General features: G+C 48.2%; 1 protein-coding gene across 2 annotated transcripts in view; it reads right to left on the bottom strand.

The window, feature by feature from the left end:
• Positions 1 to 248: 248 nt before the first annotated feature.
• GALNT12 (polypeptide N-acetylgalactosaminyltransferase 12) overlaps positions 249 to 24,126 on the bottom strand; it is a gene marked incomplete at its 5' end in the record, with an annotated part of 37,107 nt that continues 13,229 nt past the window's right edge. The window contains 8 exons of one of the 2 annotated variants that reach the window (XM_080820280.1): positions 249 to 670; positions 2,685 to 2,831; positions 3,813 to 3,926; positions 9,481 to 9,612; positions 11,679 to 11,855; positions 13,430 to 13,547; positions 16,423 to 16,608; positions 19,661 to 19,850. In XM_080820280.1, coding sequence (XP_080676406.1) covers positions 530 to 670; positions 2,685 to 2,831; positions 3,813 to 3,926; positions 9,481 to 9,612; positions 11,679 to 11,855; positions 13,430 to 13,547; positions 16,423 to 16,608; positions 19,661 to 19,850 — 1,205 coding nt within the window. In that variant the 3' untranslated portion in view covers positions 249 to 529. The remainder of the gene's footprint in view (positions 671 to 2,684; positions 2,832 to 3,812; positions 3,927 to 9,480; positions 9,613 to 11,678; positions 11,856 to 13,429; positions 13,548 to 16,422; positions 16,609 to 19,660; positions 19,851 to 24,126) is intronic. The other variant, XM_080820281.1, reaches the window with a different exon arrangement.

The raw sequence follows: 24,126 nt of genomic DNA, 5'->3' as shown, positions 1-24,126 counted from the left end.
GCCAGGACAGCTGGAGTCGTTCTGGGTGATCATCAACACAACGTTCCTAGCGTTCATCTGTCTACACTGAGAAAAACTAACCCAATATTTGAGGTGTTGTCAGTTTACAAAGAGTCTGCTGCATGAGTCTGATTTCCACCCATGCAAACATCTTAATGCGTGGTAATCCCTGCAAACACCAAAAATAGAACCTTCACCTTTTTGCTAGGGATTGTAATAGAAAGGCATGACAGTAAAACACACATCTTGATAGAAAAATACTTAAAGGTTTTAATTCTCTGAATACCAAGAGTTAACAATTTATGACTACCCTTTGAAAATAGGGTATATGGGAGCAATTTTGAGGTTTTCAAAATCAGTACAAAGCTTATCAAATCCAACATCACCTGCACAGGTTGTAGAGTGACTTCCTTATCAAAGGACAGCAGCTGGCATGGGGGCGGGTCTGTCACTGGACGTGGCTCAGTCTCTGTCGGGCACAGTCCAGGGCCTTCCCACTCCTTCCGTGAGCCCCCCGTACAGTGACAGTTTATCCCATGTGTTCCTTGAAGAGCCATTTCTGATGTTCTGAGTCTGTGCAGTCCCGCAAGAGGGGTACGAAACTGTCACTGAACGCCTTCTTCTCAGCCTGAACGCACTTATTGGACTGTACGTGGAATAAAGAGCCATCCTACAAGAGATGATAAACTATGGATATTTAAGAGAAACCCAAATAATTCCCCAGAAAGTATGTTTTTCCTAACAATGTATTCTTCAGAACTCAGGGGACTTTTTATCATTTCAGAAGCAGTTATTGAGCATGGAGTGTCTGCCCTGTGCTAAGGCAACGGGGGACTGTGTGTGCATAGGAAGGGCCAGGTGTGGACAGGTGTGGATCGCCTGTCGCCGGAAGCTTGGCACCAGGGTCCACAACTCCACCGTCAGGGCCAGTGGTGCCACCTGCTGGCCGCTCTAGGGATCTATCAGACTCCCTGCCTCCTTCCCTACCGCTATTCTTTTCCTTCAGGGAAATCAGGATCAAAGATCCCTTATTAACCTCTTAAACGTCCCTTAGGTCAACTAATTCCATCCCTGGCGATCTCTTTCTCTTAGGTTTTTAAAGGCAGACTCAGGAACCTTGGCTGTAATCCCAGCTCAGCCAGAGAACAGCTGGATGAGAGGGTAAGTCACCTGCGAGGACATCGGTTCTACAGGACCATGACCATTTCCCCAACCCCCCAAATCACGTTCTTCTTTAATGATCCCCCCTTCTCTTCTTTTTCCCAACTGTTGCTGAGTTAGTTCAGCAAGCCTCTCCTCTGGCCCTGGAGTTTGTTTTTTCCCTCTACCTCTCTCCGTCATAAGCTGTACAGCCCAAGGGAATATCATCGTGGCTGAGGACCAGAAGGGCGGAACGAGTGGCATATCTGTTCTAGGGAAAGACCAACCTTGGAAATAGAATTATATGAAGAAGAATCGCAAAAAATATTCACCTTCAAAACCCTTAAGAGAGCTCCCAAGTTGCCCTCAGAGTACCAGGAAAGGAAATGATTAAATATAGCCGCCCTTCTCCCACCCTTCTAAGGAAACTTATTTTTTTCCTTAAATGGTCACTGAAATTTAAGATAAAATTGTAATGACATTTCAAACCAATTTTATGATTTCTCGCTTGCATGACTCTTCCTCGAGGGCTTACAAACAGGTTCCAGTTAGAAGAGAGAAGAGAAGGGGGTGGGGGCAGGCGCTGTAGAAAACCACAGACCAGGGGTGTCTTCTGTCTTATTTTTTATATCAGATGCATAGCGCCATGGCGCAGGGCTTATCCAGGGAGCCTGCGGATTTCACTGCTAATCATAATATTGTCCACGGGAAAATGGATTCCACCTTCTAATCATACCTAGAATTAACCCATTTATAAGCAACAGAGACCAATCTTTCCATCCCTGGGGTCAGGCTGGGAATGAAAGCTTCCCGTCGAGATGAAAGAGAACTGATTTTTTTCTTTTGAATTATTTGCTTTGGATTTATTCCCTCAATTGCTTTTTCATGACTCAAAGGATTTGACTGATTCACGGGTCCCGTTGTGGCTGTGCAGTGGGGCTGGTGCCTTTCAGGCCTGAAATAATACCCAGTTCCCAGCCCCCAGTAACTATTCTGAAGGAGCGCCAACTCCCTCCGAGGGGTGTTTTCTTATCCTGTGTTTCTTGTTGTTCATTCTTATCCTACAAGTAACAGCTGATCTCTGTAGAACTTCATGGTTTCCAAGGACTATTTCTGCCACACATCTGGTCCGCTGTTCTTGTTCCCATTCTACAGCTGGGGAAAATGAGGCTTAAAGACACGGAGTAGCTTCTACCTGGGTCTAACCTAACCTCACACCCTTACACTTTGGCTATTTGTTCCACTCATTTAAACCCCATTTCATCTTCAACTGTGTTTGCAACAGCTCCTCTTTCCATGGCCATAGCCACAGGTTGGAGGAGGGCAGGACGAATGGAGGGGAGCCATAAGGCTACTGATGCTGGGTGCTGACGCTGAATGCCGGACCCCCACCACACTGCCAGCAGCTTGGGGGAAGCCCCCAGTCTCCTGTATGTAGCTGCACCCCTGAGACCCACGAGGACTAGGCCGGAGAACTCTCCCTCTTCTCCCCCCTCGGCCCCCTGCGGACCAACAGTGAGGAAGGCAGGAGACAGCTCGCTTACCTCCCGCAGGATGAACTTCTGATTCTCTGGGACAGTGTCCTGGCAGAGATGCATGGTGAGAATGTCCATTCCTGCCTCCACGGCAATGCAGGCCTCTGGCTGGTGGGTGTTATAGCGTATTTCCTTCTGGGACGTGTACTCGAAAAACTAAAAACGGAGCAGCCAATGTGCACAAGTTACTGTCTGATTTGGAAGGAGGGAAATCGCTGGGCAAGAACCTGGGGGGACTCCACGTTGGAAGAAATTCTAATCCCACCCCTTCGTCTCCAGGCGTCTGACACCTCGTCTCCCCCATCCTCCACGGGCCCCGCCCTGCTGGTGTATCTGCCTGCTTGGGCTGGGATCCTGGTCCAGGCCACACACCTTCCCGGTCTCCACCTGCCCACCCTGAAACTCAGATGTCACCCAGACAGCCCTGTCCAGGCCCCCGGTAGTTGCTCTAAACACTCCTTTGTGTGGCACCATGCATCAAAACGTGTAATTCCGTTTAAGCATTAATTCTAAGGAACTCATCCGAAATGCACATCTGTTGGTTGTTTTTTTTTTTTTCTTTTTTCTTTTTTTTTCCTGACAAGAAGTTAGTGGCAGGAGCACTTACAATCACAAAGACAGGCAGGCAGGGACTCAGTTATAACTAAATAGTAATCCACCCGCATGAAGCGTTATCAAGAGGCCCTTGGGAATGATATTCTCAAAGGATGTCTAGTAACACAAGAAAAGTATGATGAAGTAAGTGGAAATAATGGGATAGAAAACACATAGACATGATAATAACTATTTCAAACAATAATCCGAAGGCCTTGCATCCAAAGAGATGGGAAGTAAATATGTCTTCATTCTAATGGTGGTTGCTGGGGCCTGTCATTCACTTACTGCTTCTGGGTTGCTTTGGTTGTTTTTTTTTTTGTATTTTTCAAATGTTCTGCAATAAGCATATATTATCTGGATCATGCAAAAAATATCAAATGTTTAATTTTTTATTTATTTTTTTTTACTCTGATCTTTGTTATCAAACTTGATTTTTTTAAAATGGAGAGATTCATACCAACAGTCCCTTGAGCACAGCGCCTCCTGCTGTCTGCTGCCCGCTTGCCCTGGGATGTCCAGCTAGACAGAAGCAGCACCTACCTGGTTCTGACCCATTCCGTGACAGAGATATAGAAGGACCTGGTGTCCCATGATCTGGTTTTCGTTGGGAGGGTTATAGTCAAAGCAGTAGTCTTTCAGTCCTTTGTTCTGCAGCTAAACAAAACACAAAGGTGGCATTTTGGTCCAGATTTATATGCAACAACAGATCCCACCCAAGGCTCTGAGGGTAATGACTCCATTAGAAAGCAGTGTCTGCCCTGAGAACTGGATTTAATGGGAAGAGCCCCTGACATTTCAAGGTCTGAAAGTGCCTTCCCATTCTATGCCATAGGCAAGAATTATAACCCCCATTTTAAGATGCTAGATCTGAGTTGCAGACAGTTTAACTCTTTATGGCCTGAAAGCTCCTATCTCTCCTGTTCTCATTAGTGCAGCCTTATTGCTACACTAGTCCAAGCATAGCTGGGTTGTTGCTTCACACATGTACCAAGGACTCCTGCAAGAATGCATCTGCAAAAAGATACCCTGATTGAGAGACTCTCGCCAGCCTCCAGATTAGAAGCGCATGATTCTAGGCTACAAGAAACAGCATAATACAGAGCCGATGACTTGCCCAAGGTCATGCAAGTATAGACACCTGAGTCTGAATCCGGGACCTCAGCTCCCAAGTCCAGTGCTCTCTCCATCACTCGATGCTGTCTATCTAATGTCATCTCTAAGGTACCTCTTAGATCTAAAACCCTTCAAACATTCTAAGAGCAAAAAACCATGCTCCCTCTTCCCTTTCAGGAGCCTCTAGGGAAAGACACACACACCTTTCTAAATCCCATTCTGGAGAGTTCAAAGACCCCTCAATGAACTCCTTGTGAACCCCACCCCTGTCCTGGACCTTGTCCACCCTTGACTAGGCTGTTTCTGAAGACAAGACTCAGCCATATAGAAGGAAGTTTCCACAATCCACCAGCTCGTAAGGCACAGACTTCCGTGTTCTTGGAGTTTCTTTGCTTTGTGAAGGAATCTGGGAATAGGAGATGTTTAGAATAATCAGAGCATCTTAGACTTGGAAGGGTTCAAATGTCATCTAGCTATGTCTTGACCACCAAAGGACCTTGACCTCAAATGAACTCCCTATGTTCAGAAAGATTTGGAAGAAACTACAAAAACACTAAAGGAGAGGGGGGAACCTCTAATGATTGAAACTGAGATTAACTAAGCCAGCTGTATTATGTTGGTGAGACACAGAAAAAATGATATTAAATAACTTTAGAACATCCTATTTTTTTAGACTATCTCATATTTGATTACATTTCCTTAGTGAACTATATTCTACACACAAATAGATCTGCAAAGAAATCTTAAACCTCATTTAGTATCACACTGTCAGTGTGTTATTATTTTGAAACTACTTTAAATAAAAGTTTAAGATAGGGGCACCTGGATGGCTCAGGGGGTTAAGCCTCAGGTCATGATCTCAGGGTCCTGGGATTGAGCCCCGCATCAGGCTCTCTGCTCAGCAGGGAACCTGCTCCCCACCCTCTCTCTGCCTGCCTCTCTGCCTACTTGTGATCTCTGTCTGTCAAATAAATAAAATCTTCAAAAATAAAATATAAAAAAATAAAAGTTTAAGATAAAGCAAATAAGTAATATGTGGATATTTCTTAAAACTAAGATTTTCAATGTAAGAAAAAAGAAATATAAGTATTGGGGTGCCTGGGTGGTTCAGTTGGTTAAGCATCTGCCTTTGATTCAGATCATGATCCCAGAGTCCTGGGATGGAGCCCCACATCAGGCTCCCTGCTCAGTGGGGAGCCTGCTTCTCCCTCTCTCTCTGCCCCTTTCCCTGCTTGTGCTCACGCTCTCTCTCTCTCTCTGTCAAATAAATAAATAAAATCTTAAAAAAGAAGAAGAAATACAAGTGTAATATCAAAGAAGAAAAAAATCCTGTAAGATTACATTTGAATTTGAGATATCAGTATGAGCTCACAATTTGTTTCTCAAAAATACACATTTCCTTTCTCTGCCTACTGAAAAGCTATAGTGCTGGGCTGTCCCACACAGTACCCCCTGGCAGCATGCAGCCACAGGGCAACTGACAGGGGCTAAGTCCACAGTGAGACACGCTGTAAAGATAAAATACACAGCAGATTTCAAGACTCAATGTGAAAACAAGTGTTAAAGCTAATAATATTGGGGATATTAAAATAAATTAAAACTGCATTAAAATATATTATAAACTTTACTTGCTCCTTTCTTAAAAACATGGCTACTAAAAAATGTCCCATTACTTATGTGGCTAGCATTGGGTTTCAGTTGTGGTGTGTGCTCTAGAGACAAAGACCATCACTGGCATCCAGACTGTGGGCTCTGACCACTGCCCCCCACAGAAAGTGTTGGGGCTTCCGGGAAGGATGGCAGCAGATGGAGAAGACAAGCGTGGCCAGAATCAAGGAAGCGATCAAACCAACAGAAGGGGTCAAGATCCTAGAAGCCAAAATAAAGAGATTCTCACTAGCCAAAGACAGGCAACCTGAGCAGTTAAAACACACACACACACACACACACACACACACACACACTCTCACACACCCCAGACTAATTGACTGAAGCATATTGGCCATATAAAAGCCCATTGGTTTACAATGCTGTTCAAGAAAAGAAAAAGCCAAAACGCAAATAAGCCAACAAACAAACAAAAACAACCCATTCTGTCCCATTGGAGCAAACTGGAGCACCAACTCTTACCCTGAAAACAGGCAAATAAAGAGAAAGACTGAAAAATGGGTTACGCCTTTTCTGAATGAACTCTGAATTTCGTAGATACCAAACTTTCCTGGTTAGCGAGGGAACATTCTTCTTTACAGAAGAATCTCAGCTAATGGCGCAGAAGGAACGAAAGCACTAGAAAAAGCCCCAATTGGCAATGCCATTTGAAATACGGGTCTAGGGCTCGCTTGCACAGCACATATGCTAAAATTAGAACGATGTGGAGAAGATCAGGGTGGGCCCTGCTTAAGGATGACAAGCAAATTTGTGAAGCCTTCCATATTTAAGAAGAAATATGAGCCTAGGCCATGATGGTCAACAGCCACCAGAAACAGGAGACAGAAGGCTGAATGGCCCCTGAGAGCACCTGGTCTGGGAGAGGCTCCCTTGTCACTAGAGGCAGGAGACCAGAGATGAGGTGCTCCCACTGTTGACGCAGTTGGAACCCAGAGTGCATCCAGGAAGTGTCCTTGCCATAAAAGGTCAATTCCCACTCCAGTCAAGGCTTTAAACCTCATTTCTAGTTTACGAAGGATGGGTGAGAGAGGCACCATTTAAAAGACCCACAGGGAGGTAATGAGGTAACCCCAAGGGTGAGACTTTCTACAGGACAACAGATGCTGGTTTTTTGTTTTTGTTTTTGTTTTTTAACAGTTATCAGCTAAAGGAGGGGAAGAAAGGGAAGAGGTCTGCCTTAGCTCAAAGAGTCCTGGGAGGAAAGACATGGCAGCCAAACACAATGGGTAGACCAGGTTTGATCCCCATCAGAACAAGTCAACTACCCCGAGAAAGATGTGGAAAATTGGGGGAATCTGATCAGGGCTTGCTAGGAAAGGAAATGAAGAAATGATTGCTCCTCAGATTGGGTGTGATAATGGTCTGTGGTTGTGTGAGATCATATTCACACAGACATGCATGTGACAGTGACCAGGACTGAGATGACATGATGCCCAGGGTGTGCCTGAGCAAAGAAAAATTGTGAGAGGAGGGAGCAGAGGAGCCAGAAAGCAGGGGAGGCGAAATCATGATGATTCTACATTCTTCGGGACAGGGTTCCTTACACCACACTCTCTGCTTGGACATTTTCACAATGAAAATTGAATTTAATGCATTAAAGACCTGCTCTGTATTTATTTTGTGTGCATGATTATTTATTTAATGTCCACCTCCCTCATAGACAATACTCTTCTTGAAGGTGGGATAGTGGTTGTCCTTCCACCATCAAACCCCGATGCCCAGAGCAGTGCCTAGCACAGGGTAAACTCCATGTAAATATTAAAGTTGGGGTATTCTGAAAGTTATAGACACTCTTAAACACAAATACGTTGGTTGAGTGAAAATTTCATCAAAAGAGGCAGAGAGTTAGAAACAGTCAAGAGACCCCACCTATTAGGAGATAGTTGTTCACGGTGTTTGCTTTTATTTTTTTTAGGTGACTGAAGGTGTAATTGGTTCTGATTTAGTTCACAGTCGTGGAGAACGCATGTTCCATGCAATGTGCTTGCAATTCTATCTCTCTCTCTTTTTAGTTTCGGAGGCAGAATTTAGTGGTTCATCAGTCTCATATAAGACCCAGTGCTCATTACATCATCGCCCCTCCTTTATGTCCATCACCCTAACAGCAGCCCCATCCCCTAACCCTCCTCCCCTCCAGCAACCCGCAGTTTGTTTCCTAGAGTTAAGAGTCCCTTACGGTTTGCCTCCCTTTCTGTTTTCATCTTACTTTATTTTTCCTTTTCTTCTCCTATCTTCATCTGTTTTGTTTCTTAAATTCCACATATGAGTGAAATGATACAATTGTTTTTCTCTGATTAACTTATTTCACTTAGCTTAATACCTTCTAGTTCACTGCAGAAAGCAAGATTTCATTATTTTTGATGGCTGAGTAATATTCTAATCAATACATATATGTACACACCACATCTGCTTTATCCATTCAGCTGTCAATGGACATCTGGGCTCTTTCCATAGTTTGGCTGTTGTGGACATTGCTGCTCTATTGTGGACATTGCCCCTTCAAATCATTATGTTTGTATCCTTTGGATAAATACCCAGTAGTGCAATTGCTGGGTTGTAGGATAGCTCTGTTTTTAACTTTTTGAGGAACCTCCATACTGTTTTCCAAAGTGGCTGCACAAGCTTACATTCCCACCAAGAGTGTAGGAGGGATCCCCTTTCTCCACATCCTCACCAACACCTGTTATTTCCTAGGATTTTGATGGATTCCTATCTCACATTTAGGTCTTTCATCCATTTTGAGTTTATCTTTACGTATGGTATAGGAAAATGGTCCAGTTTCATTCTTCTGCATGTGGCTGTCCAGGTTTCCCTACACCATTTGTTGAAGAGAATAGCTTTTTTTCCCATTGGATATTCTTTCCTGTTTTGTCGAAGATTAGTTGGCCATAGGATGTCCTGCTTTGCATTTATCAAAGACTTCCAGAATAGAACACAGGCCCTTCTGATCAACACGACACAGGAGACCTCCCTAAGTTGGTGTATTTCCTCCCAAAAGCCAAAAGCCAAAAGCACTGGACATTTTAGTTGACTTCGTCCCAGAAACATTTCTTTCAGGTTCTTTAAAATAACAGAAGTGACTCATCTCCCTCCGTTACTGCCTTTATGAATCCCTGAGTAGGGAATTACTAACTGGTCCAGCCACTGAAGATTGAAGGGAGGTGACTAACACTGGACGTGGAAGCACTAAGTGAGCCTCAGTCTCCTCATCTATAAAATGGGAGGCTTATACTCACCAATTTGGAGGTGGCTTCTAGTACTGACATTCTGGACCAGAGGCCCGGACATGGGGAGCAGGAAAGACAGTGCCTGAATGCAGGAGGGGAGGGAGGGAGAGGAAGCCCAGCAGTCCCTGTAAAGGGGCCTTTCTCGGCCAGGATTTGTTGATCAGGAAACCCCCAGCCTGCTACGTGCCCGCCTCGCTCACCATCCCGAAGAAGCCAGGCCGGTCCTCAGGCACATGCAGTTCTGGGTACACATTCTCCAAGAACCACCTGAAGTCCTTACACTGGAGCTTTGCACGGAGCTGCTTCCTCTCCGTCACATCCCCAAAGGGTTCCTGAGAAAACAGCACAGACAGTGAGTCCCTGCGGCCCCCTGTCCACGGACGCTCCCTTCCTCGGCAGCAACGAGCACCTCCAGAGCGCCAGGCCTCAAGCAGGCTCAGAGGCTCAGACCAGCCTCAGACACAGCTGCCGCTCCCCGGCAGCCGAGACGGTCACACAAATGACTGCCTTCTCAGGGGTCCTCGCTTCAGGGAGGCGCAGCCAGCTACACAACACAAAGCGCCTGGTGATGAAGTCTGTGAGCCGCCAGGTCCTGTGGCCACGCTGGGTCCCGGGCCTGCCCGTTGGTGAGCGCGTGATCCCAGACCAGCGACCATCCATAGAGCACGTACACCAGGACCTTCTAGACGACTGATACCTGAGCGTGCACTTTCAAACACAGGTCAAGCATCCTCGATGTCATCACGCTCAAAGACCTCATGTGCTCAACATACTGACGTTGGAACATATACTTGGAGTGGCGAGCGCAAAGCGCCGCGATGATAAATACTGGTGGGAGGTCAGTTTTCTGGACCAGACCAAGGATTGAGAACTTCCCTGTAACTGAATAAAAGCAAGCGTCTACTTAGCACGGCCAGAGGCACAAAGCTGAGGGCTGACATGTTACTGTCCCTGCCCCATGATGCTAGACTATCAAAGTGTGACAAGCTAGATAGCAAAATGGTAATGATAGAAAACTGGCTGAGTAAAATTTCAGATTTTTACTTATTTCCCAGCGGTTCTTTGTTTGGTGAGTCATGGAGTCCTACCCTTCAACCAGATACCCATTTTGACACTGGGCCCCAGGCATCATCCAGACCAAAGGCATATGCCGTGACCCTATGTTATTCTTTGGGAATCCTCAGGAAGAGGGAACTGGGGCTTCCAGCCTGGGTTAGAGGAAGGAGCTGATGTTTCCATCCTGTGGCCATGGGCAGGACAGAGGAAGCCGTGACCCTGGCGTCCAGAGGTGGAGAGGGGCCAAGGGGGAGGTCGGGGCAGCTTCACAGGGCTCAGCACAGCAGGGAGAGGGATCCATGGGAGGGCACACACCCCAGGCCCAGATTTGTCTGCATTGCCCACAAGGCCTTGGGCAAGCTCTCTGAGCTTCCCTTCTGTCATCTAAAAAATGAGAATTTCACAGCTATCCTGAAGGGCTCGCTAAGGATTCAGAAGAGATTTTCCTCAAGTGGCCAGAATCGAGAGTGTTTACAGCACATCTCATCTTGCCAAGCAGCCCTCTCAGTTATGCTGACACAGGTGGGCACCCTGTGCCGGGGCCTGTAGAGAGCTGGCCTGTGCAGAGGCAGTGGACCTACTCGCTGAAATTTCTTTGTAACCCTAATATCAGTACTTGTAGTTCCACACCTTCTCCGTCACTCGCAGACATGAGCAGAGTGGCCAGAAATCAGTCACCCCACAGGACACTCCTAGCTGAGATCATGTCTCAGTTCCCGTACTGTCAACAAGTGTCCTGTTTGGGATCTGCCTAGTGCCACATTTTCCAGGTTTTGCCGCTCTGTGTTGGTGACATCACTGTTCAAAAGCCCCCCCAAGCACCATGCTGGAGGGCAGGCTAGGATTCCTAGTCACACCTAGCAGGCCACACTGGGCCTGACAGAGAAATTACATGGGTGGGATGGGCTTCGCTCGGGCATGTGTTACAGTGCTGTTGGCCGTGATTCTGGTATAAAGAATCGACAATATGTACATCATAATGTCTTTCAACAGAAGTACACATGAAACCAAGTTAGGTGTTGATCAGCTGGCAAAAACGCCAGGCCATGCAGGAGGCATGCGGGAACCTAGCCCCACAGTACCCCAGGGGGGAGTGTGGTTCAGTAGTCTGGAAATCAGGGTTGGTGATGACTGCACAGACCATCATTACTGTGACTAATGAGAAGCAACTGTTGGCATTATTCTAAGTGGGAGGAATAAAGGTTTCCCAGACTTGTATCATGGGTGCTTGAGTTAGTCTCTATTTCTGGAACCAGTTCGCTGGGGGCGGGGGAAGCCAGAATCGGCTTCTTTGGTTTGGAGACAGCCAGCCGGGGGGGCGCAGGTGGGCCAGGGAACTCACCAAGCGGGCATGCGGGTTGCGATGGTAGTAGAGCTCTTTAAATTCATCCATCCACACTTCGGCGGCTCGGACGCAGTTGGCCAGAGCCTTGTTGCGGGAGTAGGGAGCTTGCTTGGGGAAAACGTGGCCAACGTGCGAGCAGGGGTGTGTCTCCAGGGTCCCACCGCACTGCCAGATCTGTGCACAGAGCAGGGAGGAGGCCGGCAGGTGAGTGGGGGGCAGGCTATGGGTCCACAATGCCCGCAGCCAGGAGGCTGGGCACATAGATGTCACGATGAACACAGCGGGGGCCTCACCCTCCACGGGACAGGAGGCCACCTCCCCAGCACATGCAGAACACAGTCAAAGAGCAAGAACATAGCCCCGAAGACGAATAAGCCATCAGAAGCGAGACCCTGCAGTCCATGCACTAAAGCTCATACCCTTGACCCAAGGAGCTCCCATAGCTGACCTCACCAGGAACCCATTTACTCATCATGTAAAACACAGGCTCTTTACCTGGTCTCCTAGCCACAGAAGATAGGAAAGCAGCAAGTAAGAAGAGAGGTTTGGAAGGGAGAAAGGAAGAGCTTCTAGAGGAAGGCAGAGCAGCCTGACACCTAGGGAAGAGGCAGAAAGACCATTAAAAGCACACCCAACACCTCACCAGGCTGTCTTGTCTGAGAGCATTTGATGGCAGGGGCAGATGGTTGGGAACACCCCGCTGTCCCCAGGATGTGTGACCAGGGATAGGATCTGGTACTTAGAATGCGGGATGTGAGTCTTTGGGGGAGGGCCAATTCTTATAAACTCTTTCAAAGCAGGAAACATTATTGAAACTTAAAGTTTTTCTATTTTAAGTTTTCTATTCACCTGGGAGACTCAGTGGGTTAAGCCTCTGCCTTCGGCTCAGGTCATGATCTCAGGGTTCGGGCATCGAGCCCTACATCAGGCTCTCTGCTCAGCGGGAAGCCTGCTTCTCCCCACCCCACCCCCCGCCTACTTGTGATCTCTCTATCAAATAAATAAAATCTACAGAAAAATAACTTTTTTCTATTAAAAAGTACAGACACTGAAATGAATTTTTGATACTTTAAAATGCAGGATTTGAACTGGAAACCGCATTGAAATGTTAGCAGTCTCTCCAAGGGGCATTTGGGGGTCGCACACAGCAGAACCAGTAGGTGGGCTTGTTCCAAAAAGCAGATTCCTGGTCCCAACTGAAAATCCATCAAAGCTGACTTTCTGGGGACTGTACTTATAAATCTGCCTTTTTAGCAAGTCTCCCTAACAATTCTCATGTGTGGCAAAGCTGGAAAGTTATGGCACCAAACAAGGTACTTCACAAGTAATTAAGCAACTCAAGGTTCCCAAAGATGGGGTCGGGAGGCAGGGGCCTGTGTTTGAGCCCAGTGTCTGCCACTCACTGTTTGGGTGACCCTGACGCCATCACCTCCCCTGTCTGGGCCCCAGTTCCTCCCTGTTTTAGTGGGAGAAAAGAACTAGGTGACTTCTCAAGGGAGAGGCTCCCTTGCCCTAAATCTATGAAAAGTACGTTTTTTTTCAAGGCTCAAACAAGAAGACAAGCATGTTTATAGGATGTCTATGCCACTACTGTCATATTTCAGGACTGGTAGATAAAATTTGCTAATGTGAAGGAAAAGTCTACCAGGGTCTCCTAGCAAATCCCATCATTCTCAAAGAGAGAGAGATTGAGAGAGAGAGAGAGAACAGGTTAAGAATGAGTCCAAAGAGAAAATTGGAATACTTACCCTAAAGGAGAATTCCAGGTTTTCTCCGCCCCAAACTTCCATTCCTGTATCATAAGACCCCAGATATTCAAAATATTTCTTACTCACAGCAAACAGCCCTCCAGCCATCGTTGGAGACCTAGAAGAGTGTGAGAACCATATTGCGATGTGAATGACGGCAGGAAGCCAGGACAGTTGAACTCCTCCCCGCCCCAAGCCCTCTGGCTGCCCATCGATCTCTAAGCACGTCCTGAGTTCACGCTCTGTGCCAGGTGCTAAGCTGAGCCTGGAGGCAGAGATGTGCCTCATGGTCCCTGCTCTGGGGAAGCTCCTGGACATCTCAACCAGCACTGTGTGTGAGAGCACTTTGGTCAAGCCAGAGCCCTGCGGGCACACAGAGGGAGGCCTGGGGCAGGTGGGTAGGGCTCAGCCTGAAGAACACAGGGGAGCTGGCAGAGAAGAGGAATGGAATGGTTCTTCAAGAAGACACCAGCATGAGCAGAGGCCTGAGGGTGAGAGAAAACCTCGTCCTTCTAGAAGCACAGACAAGGGGAGTCAAGGAGAGAGAAGTGCTCCCCAAGAAGATGGCTAGTGCCTTGCTTCGGTGGACTTGGCCGTACAGTCACAGGGAGGGCGAGCATGGTTGCCCTTAGGGCTATGGACCATGGAAGGCAACGCTGTCTCATCTTAAAGCTCCCCCAGGGCCCGTTCCTCTCCTGTATGAGTGGCCTCCCCTCCAGGACCCAGATGGCCAGCACTGGCCTGCTTCTTCACCTGGCCTGATGTTCCAGAAAGGGCCCAAGGCTTCCATCCTACCACAGCAGAAAGCTGTAGGGTCAACACACCAGGAGACGCAGATACAAAAGGGCGCATTCGGAAATAGAGAACTAAACTTCATTAAGAGCCTGACTGTCTACAAATGTTAAGGTCTTCCAGCAGCGATCCTGGCCCCTGACAAAGTATTGGCTTTCCCTGCGCTGCAAGCGCTGGCCCAACGGGAAAAGGACAGCAAGATTCCTTGTGGAAGGGAAAGCTCTAGACTACACAGCTCTTCCATGTGTGTTCATCCTAAAAGTCTGAGAAAGAGGCAGAGTGGATATGCTGGTATCTATTTCACAGGTGAGGAAACTGAGGCCCAGGGATATTACAGGAAGGGAAGGGGAGTTGGCCATGACATCCCTGAGTACCTGTGTGTGTAATGGGGGGGGGGCATGGGAGTTCAGGTCAGCGATCCAAGCTGTTTAGGTGAACCTAGATAGGATCCTTCCTACTCTGAGCCTCAGTTTACAAATCTGTTCAGTGAAAGTTTGGGTAGGATATCCCATGGTCAGGACTCCCATAGGAACTTGAGCATCACCCAATCTCTCCCTCCCGCATTCTCCTTGAGTCTCTTGCAATTCTTCCACTGCAACATCCCCAGAGTCCTTCACTTCCTTCCGTCTCCTCCTGCACCATCCCTTCTGACTGGAAGACTACGATGCCTCCTAATGATGTTCGCGCCCTCTGCCCCACCACGTGGCATCCAGCAACCTTTAAAGAATGCAACAGGCAATGGTCATTTCCAGTTCAAATCCCTCCAGCAGCTTCTACCCTCTCAGGGTAAAGTCCAAAGCCCTGTTCTTGGCCTTCCAGGCTGGACATGACTTGGCTCCATTCATCTCTCTTCCCCCCATCTCTCAACACCATTCCCACAGGTGTTTCCTTCTGCTCAGCAGTGAGTCAGCTCAGGGTCAGAGCTCAGGTGGAAGTTCCGGAAGCCCACCTGCCGAACAAGGGTGCTGATCTAAGACACCATTTGCAGCTCAATTCACCAGCAATAAAGCTGATGTTTGACTTCCATCCCCCTCATTCCCATATTTGCCTTCCATTTGGTCCTGAACTTGGAAAGGGAGGAAGAAGCCATGCTATCACATCAAGACCTCAACGAAGGAGAGAGCAACTGAGCCCCCGTTAAGCCCACTCTACTCAGACCCAGGCTCACTCACTGGTCAAAGGTAGCCCATTCAGCCCCAGGTCTACCCAGTTGAAAAAGAGCCTGACAGCATGTCCTCAAAATGTTAAGCTTGAAATTACCATATGACCCACCAATTGCACTCCTAGGTATACACCCCAAAAAACTGATAACAAGGACTCAAACAGATAACAGTATCCCAACATCCACAGCAGCACTGTTTATGATAACCAAAAGGTAGAAACAACCCAAGGGTCCGTCAGCAGGTGGATGGATAATCAAAAATGGGTGTATACACAGTGGAATATTATTCAGCCACGAAAAAGAAATGGAGTTCTAGAAGACGCTTGAAAACATGATGTTAAGTAAAGGAAGCCAGACACAAAAGACAAGTGTTGTGTGATCCCACTTATATGAGCAATCTAGATTAGAAAAATCCATAGGGACAGGAAGTAGAATAGTAGTTACCAGGGGCTGGAGGAGAGAAAAGGAAGTCATTGCTTGATGGGTATAGAGTTTCTGGACAGGACAATGAAAATGTCCTGGAAGTATATAAAGGTGATAGTTGTACAATATTGTGAACGTGCTTGATGCCACTGAACTGACACTTAAAAACAGTGAAAGTGGGAAATTTTATGTTATACACATTTTACCACAGTTTTTTAAATAAGTAAATCAATCAATAAAGTATACCAATATAAAATTCATGTGTAGAGCAAAGCTTTTTTTTTAAAAGATTTTATTTATTTATTTGAGAGAGAGAGTGAGAGAGAGCATGAGAGGGGAGAGGTCAGAGGGAGAAGCAGACTCTCCGTGGAGCTGGGAGCATAATGCAGGACTCGATCCCGGGACTCCAGGACCATGACCCGAGCCAAAAGCAGTCGCTTAACCAACTGAGCTACCCAGGTACCCTGCAGCAAAGCTTTTCAATAAAAGTAAACAAATGCTCTGGAGAAAATGAGGGAGCAAGAGCCAACCTGCCCTCCCAGGGGCCCTCCCTGACATGACAGCCAGACACAACAAGGCCCGATCCAAGAGTGAGATCCTGGAAGTCCCCCCTCACCTGATGACATCGATGGGGGACCGCATCCGCACCCTCTCCCTCTCGGGGACCACATGCCACGTGAACACCAGCCTCCAGTCGAAGCCGCCGATCTGAGGCTCTCCAGGGTTGCCCAGGTACTCAAACGTGTTCCAGTCAATCACATCGATCACAGGGCACACCACCGCTGACTCCTCTTCGCCAATCCTGTGAACACCAGGACACCCCATGTGCCTCTCTGCACAGACAGGTGGCCGGGGAATGAGAAGGGAGCTTGGGGATGAGATCTCTTCCTCCTTCCACGAGGAAGGAGGAGCACTTGTGTGAGAAAGGCCTGCGGCCACATCACACCCTGGAAGGTGATCATCAGAGGGAATGCTCGGGTGACGGGGGAAGCTGAGGAAGGAAGGCTTCTGGCCTGAAGACGGAAGGTCCCACAGCTTTCATATTCTGATTCTGTCTATGGCTCTGCTGCTCAAGCTTGAGTCCCTCCATGAAAGTCGAGACATGTGAAAACCAAAGTTCACTTTTAGAACAGAAAATAGACTTCCAGTGTCTAAAGATGGCAAGAGGTTTCTTCATGTAATCACAATGAAACATCTTCATGTCAAGAAATCATTGTCCCCCTTCAGAACAGAGATTCACCCAGACCAGTGGATCAGCTTTGGAGTTAGAAAAGAAATTTGAATCCTGCCTCTTATTTGCTGTGTGACATTAGCCAAGTCACCTAACCTCTCTGAGCCTATTGCCTGTAGGTAACACAGGCACATCAATACCTACTCAGTTAACGGAAGTTAACTGGGTTAACGGAAGGACTCCCTGAGGGAACGTTTGTAAAAGATGACTGACAGAGAGCCTGGATCTACTGCTATTCTTTTAATTCTTTTTATTGTGAAATGTCATACAGTATTAAAGCGAGAAACGCTGACTTCCCACTGCAGGTATCAGCCCACGTGTCTGCTTCAGCTGCTCTCCCCAGTCATGACTGCAGACCCAAGCGTCCTTCAGCACGCTGCCACATCGTGTGGGTACTCTGCATTTGACGACACATCAGGTAAGAGGAGTTGAGACTGAGCTGTGTGTGAACACTGGATTTCTCTGGGTTCCATTTCAGGGGGGTTTTCTCTAGAGTCTGAGAACTAAAATCCTAAGTCCCACAGAGCAATGGTGTGAAGAAACAGATCAAGCAGACTCGAGCTTTAAGAGTCCTTAGAGTAATACGAGAAAGTCGGTGGTGTGAATACTACACTTCGGTAAGAATTACGGTATTAAGTGTTCGGGATAGACGGTGTGAATAAAACCTGCGAATTTGCTAAAGCGAGGAAGATGCAGACTGGGGACCTACCAACACCCAATTCTTTCAATAAACTGAGGGTGCTCTTGAAAGATTTGAGGGCAGACCCACTGGGCATGCTCAAAGAAGCTCCTTAGCCCCTGGCACAGATAAGAACCTGTGACTTGCAACCAAGCTGGTCGGAACCAAGGGAAGCCACATTTTTACAGAAAAAGAAAAACTGGGGAGAGCCAGCATTGGCATAAAGGCCCCTGGAGCAGAGTCGCACAATGAGGAGGCCCAGTAGCAGCGTGCCCCATGGTGGGGGTGGGGACGGGGAGTGTGCTACTGGCATCTGGGGCTAAACCATTCTTTGTTGTGTAGGGCTGAGCTGCGTGCCGTGGGCTGTCCGGCATCCCTAGTCCACAGCTCAGAAAACACCAGGAGCTCAACACCTGACTTGGGAACCAAAGATCTATTTCCAAAAACCCCAGAGGAACAGGGTTACTGTTCCTGTTGGACAGTCTAAGGGACCAGTGTGTGCCAACTCTGGTGCCCACCTAGGTCCCTGGGAGCTTCAGAAACATCCAGAAGCCCAGGCCTACCCTCAGAGATTCAGATCCAAAGAGTCTGCTGTGAGTACAGGAGCTGGTATATTTTACAAATTCCGCAGCTTTTGTCTAGAGGTATGGAACAAGGACTTGTCTATGGGGAGGGTTGCCTTGCTGCCTCCCGGGGATGGGCTGGAGCGGAATTCTGGGAAGCGTTAGCGCATTGCTACCTTTAGACTGGCCTCAAGGCAGCCATCTGTGTGCACAGTGGGGAAGGGGTGAAGGCCAAACCCAACGGTCCAGGTTCCAGAGGGAAGTCTTAGCTGTCACCATGTTCTACATACTCTCAGACTCCACCACAGGTCAGGGGAACCCTGGGTTCCTGCTGCTAGCGAAGCTCAGCAGAGCTGAGGAGGAGAAAGAGGCAGCTGCAGCACCCAAAGGGGACAGGACCGAGGACAGCAGAAGTAGCAGAACAGAGGGGAGCCTGGTCTCGCACAGGAAGGGAGATCAGTGGGTCCCCAGTTCTTCCAGACAGACTCTGGCACCAAAGCACTAGAGGCCACAGGAAAACAGTCTGCCAACTGCAGAGACCCTGGTCCTCCAATCCTTCACCTGCTCCACAGGGAGGGACCAGAGGCAGACCCCCCACCTTGACCTTGACCCTTCCTCCCCAACCTGGCAGAGCTCCGAGTTGGCCAGTCCAGCTCCTGACTGCTATGATGCAGAATCAGAAAATGGGGAGAGAAAGAGGGATGAGAACAAAAGCGGGGGCCCAGTGACAGTAGTTTTGGAGGACAGGCAGATTGGGAGGGTCAGGGGAACATGCCATGGGACCGCAGGAGACATGTCCTTGAAGATAGGGCTGTATTATGACTTTTCATGGCTCCATAAATATATATATACATTAAGAACTCTATTTTATGACTGTGTTGATATAAGGACAAACACCATCCAGGCTAAATTCATTAATGTACAGTCATTATTGATACTCACTTTTTTTTCCTTCTGATTGAAAAAAAATTAATGTAAAAACATTTTTGGGGTCTGTTAAAGGTTCATGGGTCCTAAGCATCGTAGGCATGGGGTATAATGGATAAGACAGCCTTGCTTGAAGGAAATATGCCAAAATATATATTCTTAAACCATGTTATTCTGTGTAATTGATTTTTTTTCTTCCACAGTAAACACATAAAATAAGTAGGAATAAAAGAAACACTAATAGGGCCTCCTACATGCTAGCATGTTCTAAGGACTGTATATGTATTAATTTGTTGAATGGCCTCTGCAGCCCTGTGGGGCAAGGGCTGTTATCATGCCCAATGACAGAGGACTGCCCAAGGGCCATCTGAGCCCAGGTGCCTGGCAGCCCCTTATGCCCAGGAAAGGAGTTTCTGCTTCTGCACCATGTGCGGCCCCAGCCCATACCGCTCACCTCTGCAGCAGCGGCTCGAGCCACCCCTCGTGGCACTCACAGTGGCAGTCTAGGAAGGTCAGCACTTCACCCTTCGCCGCAGAAGCGCCCAGAAGCCGGGCTCGCACCAGGCCCTCCCTCTTGCTGGCGCGGATCAGACGCACCTTGGGCAGGCTGGACAGCTCATTGGCCAAGCGCTCCTTCAGGTGCTCTGGGGAGGCAAGCCAGAGAAGCAGGGTCACCCCCACACAGCCCGAGCCATGCCCTTCCAGGGCCTTGCTATCCCAAAAAAGAAAACTGAACAGTTCAGACAGAAGCCTCCTTTGCCCTGCACCTGGGATGTCCTCAGCTCACCCAGAACCGAGGCTGGACGCACAGTAAGGCCAGGCGAGGCTGAGAGAGAAAGGGGCAGAAGAATTCCAGAACTCCCCCAATGCTCCCCTTCAGCACACACGCACACTGAATTATGTGCTTGAAATGGGTGCATGTGGTATGTGGATGTGTCTCAGCAAAGCCGTTACCCCCTCAAGAACACATCACACCCTGACTTGTGAACATTAAAGAAAACAAAAACTGCCCAACCACAATTTTTCAGAAAAACTGGCTTAATATAAATTTGGTTTCCTTATGTAAATTATGTAATATGTTATAAAATTTTAATTTATATGGAATGATGTTAACAAATTTTATTTATATTTCTGTTAATGTAAATTTTCTCAGGCGCACATTTCCCTGGACACAGTAATAGAAATAATAACAGCAGTTATTATTATTAAATAACTATTATTAAATATTATTAAATAATAACAGCAGAGGGCCTCCTGTGCTAACTACCGTCTAGGGGATTTCTCTCTAAGTCACGCGAGTCTTCTAACTTTCCCATGAGGTAGGTACTACAATGATCCCCATTTATAGATGAGAACACTGAGGCCAGAGAGGCTACGTAATGTGTCAAATTCCCAGAACAAGGGAGCTAAGGAACCAGGATTTTAACCCGGTGGCCCTGGCTTGAATCCACAGGCTTAACGCTGCCTCCCAGAGCTTTCCTGTATAATCTCTCATCCTTGTGAAACAAATTCATAATTTGTTAGGAGGACGTGTTCATTGCATTCTGCAGAAGAGGAAATAAGGCTTTAGCAGTTGAAAAGTCGTGGAGTGCCTGGGTGGCTCAGTCAGTTAAGCGTCTGCCTTCACCTCAGGTCATGATCCCAGGGTCCTGGGATCGAGTCCCGCATTAGGCTCCCTGCTCAGTGGGGAGCCTGCTTCCCCCTCTCTCCCTCTGCCTGTGGTTTCCACTGCTTGTGCTCTCTCTCTCTGTCAAATAAATAAAATCTTTTTAAAAAATTAATACTCGAAAGGTCATGCCCACAGCGAGGACTGGCCCCAGGACGTGTGACTCCACACATGTAAGGGGCTGGAGGCCCTGGTTCACACCCCTCCGTGGGTCACGTGGACGTAGGTGGGAACACATTGGGCAAACAAAAAATAAGAAAATCCCCCCACATCAATGTAGGCTTTGTCTGAAAGTCCTCAATCATCACCAAAGGGAAAATTTTATGAACTGTTCTAGGTTGCTTCAGAGTTTATAAAAATGTTTCTCTAAATATTCCTGACACGCACACAGAAATAAATAAATAAAACATTCAATGGTTGATTTTTTAAAAAATCCTAAATATAACTGCAAATAAGCTGCCAGTACAAATAAGGGAGATGACTTCTAAGCAAAGCTAATCAGTGGCAGTGCCCAGTAAACACATGAAATTGCAGGTACAATAAAAGGGGAAGGAAGGAAGGAAGGAAGGAAAGAGAAAGAGAGAGAGAAAGAAAGGAAGGAAGGAAGAAAATGCATGTGTGGCCTCCCTGCACCTTTATGGATTATGTCTGTCTGTACTGTCTTCCCATGCCCTGGAGGGCTGACACCCCTTCCTCCCACTGAGAGGGACACACAGAGAGGGTGGCAGGAAGGAGAGGAGGGGCAGGGCAGGGCTCCTATCTCATTACAGGCTGGGGGGGCAAGTTGCCCACTCTACAAGTCACCAGGAGGGGGAGGGAAGCCTCAGCCCCACGGCGCCCTCGCCGGCATCTGCGAGAGAACGGAGCCATGTGGGGAGGGCTTCATCCCACACCCTGGCCCGCTGAGGAGCTGTTCCATCCCATGAGGATAAAATAAAGAATCTGATTTTTGCTTCTGAACGAATACCTTTCTGAAATGTTTTCGGCACCCTACAGTTTTTTAATGTTTTGTAAAATTACAAGTTACCATTTAACAAACACTAACAATATGCCAGGCGCTGACCTAGCCCGTGACCCGCCCTTATCTCAGTCCTCGCAATGACCCCACGAGGAGGTCGGAACTGTTACCCCACTTGACTAGGGCTGAGGCCAAGGCTGACACTGGACTTGCTCAAGGCTGCATAGCTGCAAGGTGTTGGAGCTGGGATGCCGGTGCAGCGCGATCCAGAACCAGTACCAATACAGATCTAAAACAGCCCTGGAAGGAAAGGACCAGAGGAAATGGAAATGTGCACCTATACGTGCCGGCTGACATGGGGTTCTGTCCTGTGCACAATCTCATTTATTCCTCACCGCTCTCTGATATAAGTGTGGAGAAACCCATTAACAGATGAGAAACCGAGGCTCAGAAAAGACAAGTGGCTTGTCCCAGGTGCCATGACGGGTTCCTGGTAAAGCTCATCTCAGACCCAGGTACCCTGACTCCGGAACTCAGTGCCCAGTGGGCATCACTCAGCATGAAGCCCCAGCCTGGCCTGCATGCTGTCATGGAGAAGGCCAGCTGAGGCCTGACAGACACTGTCCCCATGGGTACACACAGCCACCCATCATATAGGCTACCGTTCCCAGCCTTCCTTGCAGCTAGGTGCGGCCAAGTGAGCCCATTCTGCTCAGTGGGATATGAGGACAGCTTCCAGGTCTGGCTCCCCAGCCCCTTGAAACCCTCTGCCAGTGAGAGCGAGCAGAAGGCAAAGAGCCAGCCGGGGGCATGCAGACAAGACCACACAACACCCTGCAGAACGTGGAGCGGCAGGACAGAAGCAGCTGGGGCCCTGACACTGTGAAGCCCGCCACACGAGCCCTCGACCGTTATGCAGATGTGTGATGTGAGAGACAACAATTTTTATCCCACGGAAATTACTGTTATTTTGAGTCTCTGTGCGAGCAGCCAAACACACCCACCAGTTAGGACGCATACTTCAGGCTTTGAAGTCAGACAGCCCCAGCCCAGAGCCTGAGGCACTCGATGCTCAGGAAGCAGGAGCAGGATGCCCTTCTGCATGGCCCAGGGATTGTCATTTGGCTTGAAATGGGCTACAGCCTTGACATTTCCCCTCAGTTGAGCTTAGGGGCCCTCACTCAGCTCATCACGTGACACGTGGCACATGGCACGACTGCAGCCTCTCCACCCCAACCATCCATTGGCGATGCCCCACAGGGCAGAACAGTGAGCCCAAGAACCAGGGACCTCTCTGTTCCCCCAACAACCCTCAGATGGCTCCCATCAGCCTCATATTGAAGCCTGAACCCCTTATGGTGGCTTCAAGGGCCCTACTGGCCTGGTCTCGCCCACCCTTGCAACCCCATCTCCCATGTCACCTCCCCACTGGCTGATGGTCGGCCCCGAGGAATGCCTGCTCACCCCAGCTCTTGCCTACACCTGCGGCTTCTGGGCTGCCTCCTCTACATCCTAGCTTTTGGCTTAAGACCACCTCCTCCAGGAGGCTTCCTGGCCTCCACCAGCCGGAGGAGGGCCTGTGCCCAAGCTCTACTTCCTCTCCTGCTCCCGCTTTTGTTTCGCAGCACTCTCTACCTTGCTGCGTTACATTTGCTATGTTATTATGTCATACTATGCTATTTTACATTGTGTTGTCTTACGTTATTCTTTACACATTCACAGACCATCTCCACCCACCAGAATGTGAGTTTATGAGAGCAGGGACTTGTGTTTCCCACAGAATCCCTGGCACCTAGAACAGTGCCTGGCACACAGGAGAAACTCAAAAAGTGTTTACTGAATAAATAAGGGCCAGCCCTGGACTGCATGTGAATTATGGACCCCAGGTCACTGGTAGTGATGCCGGCCAGCCTCTCAATGGGATATTTCTCCCTGGCTTCAGTTCTTCTCCTGTTTGGGCTGCACCCCCCACCTTTTTAATACTTATTTATTTCTTTATTTATTTGAGAGAAAGAAAGGCGTGTGGAGGAGAGGGAGAGACAGAATCCCAAGCAGACTCCCTGCAGAGTGTGGAGCCTCATGCCAGGCTTCATCTTAGGACACTGAGATCATGACTTGAGCTGAAATCAAGAGTCAGACGCCCAACCGACTGAGCCACCTAAGCACCCCCAGGGCTGACCCTTTTTGATCTCATCTCAAACTCAACACATCCAAAGCCAAATGCCCCTCTTCTTCTCCCAGACCCGTCACTCCTGCTCTGGGTGGCTTTTCCAGCTCTGGGACAGCACCACCACTC

This window comes from Martes martes (genome assembly GCF_963455335.1).
Source record: "Martes martes genome assembly, chromosome: 12".
In the NCBI taxonomy this organism is placed as follows: Eukaryota; Metazoa; Chordata; class Mammalia; order Carnivora; family Mustelidae; genus Martes; species Martes martes.
The sequence above is the reverse complement of the archived record's forward strand: the minus strand, read 5'-3'. Positions and strand labels throughout refer to the sequence as shown.